The following is a 10,943-nucleotide window of genomic DNA, read 5'->3' on the forward strand; positions in this document are numbered from 1 at the left end:
TTATTATTGTGTTCTGTAAGCCTATACACTGGTATTGATTTTACAGAATTCTGTGGTTCTTTGCGACCACAAAGAGCAACAGCAGTTACCTGGTGCATTTCCTGTGCAGTCTGGGTCACTTCCTGCCAATTAACTGTGTGATGCTAAACTGATGGAGGTAAATGTAAATGTTTGTAAAGTACATTTTGTAGGAGCCACTATAAATTAGATTGGAGTTGTGTTAAAATAACAGCATTCCGTTTGGTCTTAATCTAAATCACATTAGCTCATAACTTTTCTCCATACTGAGGTTATTTCAAAGAGCTGTCTACAACAGATAAGATACTGATTGTCCATAAACTTCCCACAGAACCCCCGTCCAAAATATTCAACTATTTTTTAAAGTCAGTTTGGTAAACAAATTGAACAAACTTGAATTTAACAATAGTGTCTCAGCTCCATTAGTGCCCTTTTTTATTTCTTGCTATTTTATKCCCTTAACAGCTGTTTCTATAATTTTCTATACATGTATGTTGTCAATTTTGTGTTATATTTGTTTGTGACTGAACACTTTCTTCTTCTTCAGGTGCATTATCAGATCGGAGTATGCACCAGATGCTAAAATTCTATTTTATTGTTTTTAAATTACCTGTTCATCTTAAGAACCAAAAAAATGRTGGTAAAATTGTATCCCCATCTTTGAAGCAATTCACTTATTACTAACTTACTTTTATTTTTATTTAAATTTCTAATTAATATCTCTCTTTCATGTGCATATATATACTAATCAGTTTGTCTTAAAGGCACATTTCTTCTTTAGAGTCCCTGGTCACACAGCACACCTGGATAGTTGGACAAAATTACTTGAGCTGCTGCAGACAGATTAAAAAAAGAACCTAACTGCTGCTTTATTCTCACAAATCAAAATTCAAAGTGAAACATTTGTGGTATTTATTGTTTTTCACAATACCAGTGAACAAATGTGACAAAYTCTAGTTTCCATGCCTTTTTTTCCTGTTTAACAGCTCTCTTTGTTCTCCAGTGACCAGCAGACACCAATCAAGTTTAATTAAACTGCCCAGCTGTTTTCAGTTAAGCATRGGGAGGCCTATAAAGAGAGTCTGAACTGACTGGGCAGGTCTGTGTGATGAAGAAAAATTAGATAAAGTGAATTAATTGTAAGTGAACTTGACTGTTTCCTGGTAAATCTGTTGAACAACCATGCCAAAGCAGAAGACTCATGTTAATGTGGTCATCATCGGCCATGTTGACAGTGGGAAGTCCACCACCACTGGCCACCTGGTCTACAAGTGTGGTGGCATTGATCAGAGGAAGCTGGAGAAGTTTGAGAAGGCTGCTTCTCAGGTCAGGAGAGGAATGTTTTTTTGTTTGGTTTTAAAGGAATGTGAAACTAATTTATCTATTTTTTTTTCTTTAGATGGGGAAGAGTTCCTTCAAGTTTGCCTGGCTGCTGGACAAGCTGAAGGCCGAGCGAGAACGAGGGATCACCATCGATATTTCCCTGCTGAAATTTAGCACCCAGAAATACAGCATGACCGTCATTGATGCGCCGGGCCATCGTGATTTTATCAAAAACATGATAACTGGAACATCTCAGGTAATAAAATAAATTTAAAAATCAGCTCTCGTGAAGGTAACGGCTGCAGACTGTATGTTGTGTTTCAGGCCGATGTTGCCCTTCTGGTGGTTTCTGCGGCGAAAGGCGAATATGAAGCAGGTGTGTCCAGAAGTGGTCAGACCAGAGAGCATGCCTTACTGGCCTACACGCTGGGCGTCAAGCAGATGATAGTCTGTGTGAACAAGATGGACTTGACTGAACCGCCGTACAGCCAGAATCGCTACGACGAAGTGGTGCGAGGTGTCAAAGTCTTCCTAAAGAAGATCGGCTATGACATCACAACTATACCAGTTGTTCCKATTTCTGGCTGGACTGGAGAGAATATGATCACCCCAACTCAAAAGGTAATGATGCTCCTGACCTAAAAGGATCAAACACTGCAGTGGAATATAATTTTTGTGTGTGCAGATGCCGTGGTACCAAGGTTTTAAAGTGCGACAAAGGGATGGGACGGCAAGTGGGAAGACTCTGCTGGAAGTCCTGGATTCAATTCAGCCACCTGTGCGCACCATTAACAAACCCCTCCGGCTGCCTCTGCAGGATGTGTACAAAATTAGAGGTAAGGACTGGTAAGGGTAGAATTTGTTTAAACCCAGTGCCTGAACTTGTGGCTCCCTGTTTCAGGAGTTGGGACTGTGCCGGTGGGTAAGATTGAAACTGGCMTCCTCAAACCTGGGATGACCCTGATGTTCTCCCCTGCCAAGCTCACTGCAGAAGTGAAATCCATTGAGATGCACCACCAGGGTCTGGACACTGCTCTGCCAGGGCACAATGTTGGCTTCAACATTAAGACCGTGTCCAAGAACCTGCGGCGAGGAGACGTGGCTGGTAATGCTCAGCAGGACCCTCCCTCAGATGTCCGCAGCTTTGAAGCTCAGGTTTGTATGAAGCTTTTTTTTTTTCCCACGTGAAACCACGCCACGAGCCCAACGCTGATCCTCTTTAGGTGATCATCCTGAACCATCCAGGGAAGATTAAAACGGGCTACTCCCCGGTGCTGGACTGCCACACTGCCCACGTCACATGCCGCTTCGCAGAGCTGAAGGAGAAGCTTGACCGCCGCACAGGCAAGAAGCTGGAGGACCACCCACAGATCCTGATGTCTGGAGATGCTGCCACAGTCAAACTGGTTCCTGTGAAGCCCATGTGTGTGGAGAGCTTCTTCCATTACCCTCCTTTAGGTAAAAAGTTTCTTACTGCAACATTTTTAAAGTGTACCAGTTTTAAATCATTCTTCGTTGTTCACAGGTCGCTTTGCAGCACGAGACCTAAAGCAAACGGTTGCAGTGGGAGTCATAAAGTCTGTGGAGAAGGACCACGGGTCAAAAGTGTCGCACAAAACCCAAGGCTCTAAATAAAACAAGTTAAAATGTAATTATGGGAAAGCTTTGTGTTCAGTTTGATTTTGAAATGTAAAATCTTGTGTTTTAATAGAAGGTTTTGGTTTAGTTCAAATGCAGCAACAAATGTTTGAATGCAAGGCTTGTAACTTTACTTTTTTTAATAAAGTGTTGTAAAACTGAGTCTTTGTTTAAACTACATCAATGCAATGACATTTGAAGATTAAGTACTTAAGTGTATAAAATTTAAAGTTTGACTATTAAAATTAATTCACAAGATTATTTAGCAGCTGTTATAAAAAACAAGGTTAACACTAGTACTTAAAAACTAGCATTAAGTGTTCAGTAACATGACACCCTTTAAAATGTCCTGTAAACCTATGAAGATTAAAGCTGCCTAAAATGGGTTTTACATTAAGACAAGTTTATGGCAGTGCCCTTTAAAATGCAACACAGTTTAAGGCTAAGATTTGTATTGATAGATTCTCATCTAGTCTTCTGAGGTTTCATTGGAATTCAGATGTYCAAATTGCATCCTTTAAAGGAGATGCATGCTTTAAAATTTAACATTTACATTTCTTTGCTCTGAATCTGTAACTTCACAAGCCCCTCTAAGGTCTCAGGKCAACTCATTTTGATGCTCTTATAAATACAAACAAGGTGCTTCATTCCTCATCCCATATTAAATTCTAGTTGAGTCCAGATCTTTATTTGGCAGTTCTATTTGGCATGGTTGAAAATTGACCCAAACAGAATCTAGATATCTTTGCATCAGATTAAATTCATATTCTGCAATCCTAGACTCAATACAAAACAATGCATTAAAAGTGGATTCTGCATGTGTCCCTTTTACAATTCCAACTTCCTGAATTATCAATGTTCAAGATTAAAGCTCAAAGTTTTTCATTAAGACTCCAAATTAAATTTTAGCAATYCCCTTTAAAAGTACAATAAGGCTAAGATTTATCAAAACAATTTTCTCCTCCAGCGCTTTAAATTCCAACAAGACTTTATAGGAATTTAACCAAACCACAAAAATAAATGAAAAAACAGGGTCAGTTTTAAGTACAGCACTTTTAATTGATACAATGGGTTGATGGGTTTGTTCCTTTTTAATATGGGAAGAACTGCAAGTCTGTGAGGACTGGGTGAAAATGCATCGTCTCAAATCTTCATTTAAGAGACATTTCTGGTTTTACAGGCAGCCTGGAAATGTACTGAGTCCAGTAACATGGAATGATAATACATGATTCAAACTAAACCCAAAATTAGAAAAACAAAACAAAAAAATTCAAGCTCATGAGGTTTTACAAGACACTGAACCGTGAACACAGGTCGTGAAACTCCTAGCCTGTGTGAAAATCAAGTTATTGCTAAGATGTCCTTCAGATTCCCATACTAGTGGCTTAAACAACAGGATACGTTTTGTGTAGTCCTGCTAAATTTCAATAGTGGCTCTTCAAACCCTGAGGCGTTTGAACGCAGCACTCCACTCATTTCCAGTTGTTACACCATGCACAGAACAATAATAATAATAAAAAAAAGGTCAAAAGGACTGAGATGGCGTCGCGTTCACACACACAGAGCACACGTACAGTGAACAGTGTAACAAGGAGTAAATTAGTGACCTACAGTGAACCACAGGCTTTGATATTCCACCACACAGTAGCAGCAGGTTTCTGTACGGTAAAACAACCAGAATACGTGTWACACACACAAAAAAAAGCAAGCAAGAACGAGGAGTACATTTAATGAAAACTCTTCATCTCGGGAAGATCAGTGGGGAGACTCCTGCCTCTTTCAGTCAACTATGGTGGTAAACAGGGATGCAAGACAAATAATGACATAATGACCTATTTCACATTCCATTTCATATTTGTCTTTTTTCTTCTTGTTCCAGAAATATAAGCTGATAATTACTCAAGGGCCAGTAAATTAATACAGATAAAATTCAGACTCTACTAACCTGATGCTTAATCTGACAGGCAGAGAGCAACAGTACATGTTTTGTACAATAAAACATGTATWTACACTCACACACAAATATATATATTTACATACATATATACACAGGAACAGCATAAACATAGACTTTCAGGTAAGTGCTAGGGTTTTTGAGAGTGGCTTTGTCTCAGCCATGCTATAGGGTTAAGATAATACTGGTAGAGGAAGAATACACACATTCTTTGTACAGCGTGGATGTGGCATCCAGGTCTAGATAAGCCTTCTTGGGTTTTTCTTCATCGTTGATTTTTTTTCTTCATATTTTTTTTCACCTGTCGTGTGACCAGGGGTGTTACCATTTGATAGGTATTTACATGAACTCTCGGTTTAGAGAGAGGTGTAGTGCAAGTCTGTCTGGCTGTCAGTCACTTAAGATGTGCACAAAAGACATGGGGAACACCCCTTTCCTGTCCGGATCTCCTTCAATGTGTCCAATCTAGAATGGATAAAACACGAGGGTGGGGGGACATTAGTAAGTAAAAAGGTCAGGTTGTGGTGGATGATTATACTGTAAGAGGTCCGAACAAAACGACAGAACTCACCCACCACTCCTGGTCCTCCTCTCCTGTAACAATAATCACCTCTCCTTCGACAAACGTCAGCTCGTCYTCGTTGTCGGCCTGGCAGTCGTAGATCGTTTTCACCCGACGGACTTTATTCTTCCCCTGGACACACAAAATCAAGGTCTTCCTTTATATTAATACAAAACTGTATTTTAGACTATGTAATAATGAAAATATTTTCTTGTGACCACCAGGTTCAGTCATAACAGCTTACATGGACGGCTGGTATAAGTGGGCTAGAGGGGCTAAACCCGCCTTGTGTTTACAAAAAAAAATGTTAAAACACCTAATAAACACAAATTAAAAATATTGCATCACARGTTGTTAAATTTAGAACAAAACTGGTGCCAAACATTCTTGACAAAATCCCAAAGTCTTTCCATAGGACATACTTTCTTTAGCCCTTTTCATTCAATGTCTTTCATGGTACAGGATGATTGACAGACATCTTGTCCCGCCCCCTCAGTTTGCTGCTCATCAGGGTTAATTTTGTTCAGGGTCAGCCTAAAACCACGGGCTTTAGCCAATGAGGGCGGACGTACATTATCGTGCCTTAAGCATGAGTGRATGTGGGTGTGGTTTGGCATAGCCTGAGCAGGTACGATGGGGAGCAAGAGTACTTTAAAAGGTGGATTATTTAATTTATCACCCACTTTTCTTAGTGTCTTTGGAGGAAAAACTGGAAGTGAAGAGGTTGAGGGCGAACAGATGAAAGGATATTTAAAGGGGACCTAATATGGGGGCCCTAGAACAAGTTAGGATCCATCAAAATAAATAAAATGTAGCCACATCTCTMTTCTCCATGACTGTTRTAAAACAGCAGAASTGTCCTGTGAAGAAGTGGGCGGAGTCTATCAGGGGTGGGCTGGAGTGCGACTTGTGACATCACAAGCAGCAGTGTTTGAAAGCAGGTCATTTCAAGACACAGAAAAATACATTTACTTATAGTAAAAATACCTCTGAGTGCCTTTTTTGGGTGCTTGGACTGTTTTTAGAAGCAGTCCAGACCCAAATGTAAGTAAAAAAAAAACTGAAAAAAGTGAATTTTGCATATTTGGTCCCCTTTAAATCCAGCAAAAGAAAAAAGTGGAGAAACTTAAGTTTTTCTGTGACCTGGTTTCAGCAAAACGACTGGCTAACAGCAAGTGTAGCTAAAATCCTTTTCTATGTTTGATGTTTGAAAACATTTAAACGCTTCTGTTGTTGAAATCCAATCTGCAAAGTTTTATTATGTGTCTATACTTTTAAATATCTGTTAGCCCACCCTGCATACATCACCAGCCTTCACTGACAGTTTAAACAAAGTTATAATTCAGKCACTATAAAGAAAGTAGGTGTAAAYTCTTGTGTCTGAAGAACCTTTCTGTATGCAGTAGTTTATTAAAAACCTCTACAGTCACAAAGAGACAGAACTGGTAGATCCTTACTGTGTTAATCTTTCTTGGTAGMGGCACTGGAGTCTCAGCGGTCCCCGGCGGGGTCCCGTTGGTGTCCTCGGCCGGTTGCTGTGTAGTTGGAGTTCCTATAATTGCCGGTTGATTGGGAGACGGCGAGTCTTGAGGCGGAGGCTGCGTGTGAGTCTGAGGCGGGGGCGGAGGTTGCGTTTGTGGCCTCTGAGCTGAATCTCCTGGGGGTGGCCTGGGGGAAGACTCCGCTGTTCCTGGTTTGGGGGGGATGTCGGCAAGATGAGGTTTTGGAGGGAGATCTTTGAGCTGCGGTTTTGGTGGAAGGTCTCCCAGCTGGGGTTTAGGAGGGAGGTCGGASAGCAGCGGCTTCGGAGGGAGCTCTCCGGGTTTCGGGGGGAGTTCGGACACCTGTGGRTTGGGGGGCAGATCGCCCAGCTGAGGCCTCTCTGCCGGAGGGGTCTTGTGAGTGGTTTCAGTTGCTGGGGGGGACTTCTGGAAGACCTCCGGAGGAAGGCTGGGTTTATCCACAGACGGATGGTGAATGGTGTCAATCTTGCGCAGCGCCACTGAAGAGACAACCACACAATCCCATAAAAACATGTAAAAACTTCATTTACACATATAAATGCCACTAAAACCATACCTTTCTGAGGTAGTTTGGGAAGAACTCTTGGACCAAGTGTAGACTTTGTGTTGCTTGAAGTAGTGCTGGAACATTTTTAGACTTTGTACTTAACAAAAACAGCAAAAACCCAACTCTTCTCYCAAATAAAYCTTTGAACAACCTGCCTGTTGTTACCTTTGCTGCTGAGGAATGCCTTCGAACTTGTTGGAAACCGGAGACATCTTAGTGACCGGAGGAGGGGTGGAGTCGCTTCCTAAAATATTAACATCGGGGACAACAAACTTAGCACCACGGCAGAGGGCTGAGAGAAGAAATAATTTGGTATAAATGTGAAAATAAATCAACATGCTGTGGATGGTTAAATCAAACAATGAGGGAAACGTCGTCTGGCTGAGCTCTCTACGAACTCGTCGTGTTTACCGTCGTATCTAAAGTGCTGCTATTTTTTTACTCTGTGTTTGGATGTTGATGTGGGTGAGACACAAGACGATAGATGATTAAAAAAAAAACAATAAAAATACAAACCTGCAAGTAAACTGAATCATTTAAGATTGTTTATATAATYTTCTAACTGACCAAGAATGTAAATAATGTTGGTAATGATATTGATTTGTTTTATTATGAGCATGTTTATGTGATAAACCACCTCTAAAAGAAGTTAAGTGAAATATTTTAGCCTTTTTCTGCTCACCTAAGTGCAAAAAAATGTTTTTTTAAAAAGGAGGGGGGGGACTGATTAGTTATTTTAAAGAATTTTCTGGTTATCAAGATTTTAAAAAATATTTACTATATTATTATTACTGCCTAACATTAATAAAATTACTAAGATTTTACGGTATGTGGTGACAAATWATTTAAATTATCACTACATGCTTGCTTATATATTTCAGAAAAACAGACAAATCTTCAAAAAAAGACACAAAAGGGAACAAAAATTGGTTAAATCTGGAAGGGCTTTAAACGGAGCTGTCACATAAATATCAGAATATAAAACTAGCTTCAGCTCTGCTGGGTTGATTTTCCTTTAAAGCTAATTTAAATCAAGTTTTTCTCGTCTTTAGATAATCCTGATTCTCTATCATTGAGTTGGAGCCCGTCTGCTTATGTGTGCTTGTTATCTCACCCCCGATTAAGCCCCCTTTACTGTGCGGGCTGTGAGAGAGCGTGCTGGGTGGGTCGGACAGGGTGCGTTTGTGTCCAGGAGGTGGGGGCGGAGGTCTCTTCTTGGACAGGGTGGAGCTGACTCCTGGTGTGAGTGTGGAGGGAGGGCCGGATGGGGGAGGAGGAGCTGGAGGAGTGATACATAAGACACATGAGGCGATGAGGTCAAACCCCGCCACGCCCACAAGACAAATGTAGAAATAAACAAAAATATTAACAAAAAAACAGATAAATTAAAGAAGRGGAACGCCAAAACAAACACCTAAACACAAAATGACTTGGGATGTAGGTGTGTTTCTGGGGTTTCTTTTTCCTGCCTGAATCTATGGAGACCCTAAAGCTGGTCACTGATGTAGAGGAAAGTAGGATGAAAGCAGCAACTAGAGAGCTCAGCCAGAGAGGAATCAGCTGTGMTTAGGAGTTTACAGCTCAACGGTGGCAGAAAATTATTCAGAGAAGTTTAAAAATCATGTAGGAAAGAAGGAATTAACAACGATCCTACATGCTCCAATTAAAAAAAGGAATAGTTCAGATCTTCTAAAGCTGGCTTTAGTGGAAAAGTTATAAACAGATAATGTACCATTTGAATTAACTCTGTTAAGACTGACTGGACTGATGAGCTACTAGTTAGTTTTTAGACTAAATTGGATCTTTCTCATCTTAATAAAAATAAAATCTCAAAATATGACAGTGGTTCATTCAAATGTTATATTTTATAAACCTTTAAATTGATTARTCCAAAAGAAATATTATGATATTTTTACAGGAAGTGTTGCTACTGCTAATACTGCTGTAATTGGTGCTGGCAAATAACCAATCAATTCATATTCATGCAATGAAAAATTGATGGAAATGTAAAAAAATCATGAAATAGTTTTTCCATAAACCTGTCCGCTAAATAAATCAGTCCGCTCAGAATTACCTCCAAACGAAGTTCAAAGAGCTATCCACAACAGGTAAGATATTAGTTGTTCATATCTTTTCCACACTTCAAAACATCTGAAGTACAACCTTCAAGTTAAAAATATTGCTGTGACCTCGTACACCAGAGCTGTAAAGGGTGAAAACAACTGAGGGATTAAAKAAAAGGGGGAGAACGAAAAACAAGATATTCACTGATGTATGGTCGAGTGCCAGCCAGAGTGGCGTAGTGCGAATGAGAGCCAAGGAATGCCAAGTGTGGAGCTGAAAGAATAGAAAATACAAAACAAAAACAAAAACAAAAAAGAAGAAAAAGAAAAGAGAAAGAAAACAGAGCGGAGATGAGGAGTGTGGGAGAGAATCTTCCAATCAAGTCGGTCTTATAAAGAGCTGCTCCCACACACTGGAAAATAAAGATGAAATCTTATCAGTGACAAAGAAATAAAGAAAAAAAAAAAAGAGGAGAAACGGTGTAAAGAGAGCGAGCGTGTCATTTAAAATGCATGGATGTCATCCTCTCATTCAGGAAAAATCTATTTAAATAACCAGAAATGTACCCACAATAAACTACGGTAACTATTGGTATTTTTTTCAGCATCTACAATCAAAAGTAAAAAAAATAAATAAATAAAAATAAAAAACTCTGAAGCTTTGTGTTTTTGTAGGTCAGAAACTAAATTTAGACTGACTTTCCAGGGTTACAGCCGTCCTGTAAACCTCTCTGTGCACAGAAACATCAMACAGGGTTATACTGAGAACCAGAATTTATCTTTAACCTCCAAGATAAGATGCTTCATTTCTACACTGTTTTTGTTCTACTTCTTAAAAAAACAAATTCAAAGCTGAAACATTCACACCCAAAGACCTGTTGCTGTTAGAAAATGCAGACTTGTGTGAAGAAGAGGAATCTACTGTTTAGTCAAAAGCAACATCAGGTTTTAAGGTGAAATGCACGACTCGTGCAGCGCTTCAAACCCAGRATCTGCACCTAAACGCATTGATAAAAGTCAGATATTTAATGCACTGTTCGTTAAAAACAAGTTCAGTTTTGTAGCCCAAACTACAGAAATGAACCTTTGCTGTTGAAATAAGGGATTACACGTTGTTAGGATGGATGTTGCAATGTTATCTTCTGCAGCCTTCTCAGTCTTGGGATGTTTGTTGAATGGTTAAGATTGTGACAGCTCAGCAGAGGCCGGATTGTTATTTTTAATTGCAATCCTGCAGAGACAGCACGCCCACGGTCATTTGTGTGTGTGTGTGTGTGTGTGTGTGTGTGTGTGTGTGTGTGTGTGTGTGTGTGTG

The 10,943-nt window shown here is 39.9% G+C and overlaps 2 protein-coding genes across 2 annotated transcripts; one reads left to right on the plus strand and one right to left on the minus strand.

Annotated features, from left to right (window-relative positions):
- Positions 1 to 1,103: 1,103 nt before the first annotated feature.
- On the plus strand, positions 1,104 to 3,138 carry eef1a1l3 (eukaryotic translation elongation factor 1 alpha 1, like 3). Its single transcript, XM_013999699.1, has 7 exons — positions 1,104 to 1,344; positions 1,418 to 1,597; positions 1,666 to 1,962; positions 2,027 to 2,177; positions 2,243 to 2,496; positions 2,565 to 2,799; positions 2,867 to 3,138. The coding sequence occupies exons 1-7, from the start codon at positions 1,201 to 1,203 to the stop codon at positions 2,974 to 2,976; spliced, it is 1,371 nt and encodes a 456-aa protein (XP_013855153.1). The 5' UTR covers positions 1,104 to 1,200; the 3' UTR covers positions 2,977 to 3,138.
- An 875-nt stretch (positions 3,139 to 4,013) lies between these two features.
- On the minus strand, positions 4,014 to 7,809 carry LOC106510961 (arf-GAP with SH3 domain, ANK repeat and PH domain-containing protein 1; the record flags this gene model as incomplete). The annotated part of the gene is given in 5 exon segments (XM_013999696.1): positions 4,014 to 5,398; positions 5,505 to 5,627; positions 6,953 to 7,497; positions 7,575 to 7,639; positions 7,731 to 7,809. Coding segments are annotated over 5 exon segments (887 nt in total), but the record flags the coding sequence as incomplete, so codon positions are not given.
- Positions 7,810 to 10,943: the final 3,134 nt, after the last annotated feature.

The sequence above is a fragment of the Austrofundulus limnaeus genome, unplaced genomic scaffold (genome assembly GCF_001266775.1).
Source record: "Austrofundulus limnaeus strain Quisiro unplaced genomic scaffold, Austrofundulus_limnaeus-1.0 Scaffold2419, whole genome shotgun sequence".
In the NCBI taxonomy this organism is placed as follows: domain Eukaryota; kingdom Metazoa; phylum Chordata; class Actinopteri; order Cyprinodontiformes; family Rivulidae; genus Austrofundulus; species Austrofundulus limnaeus.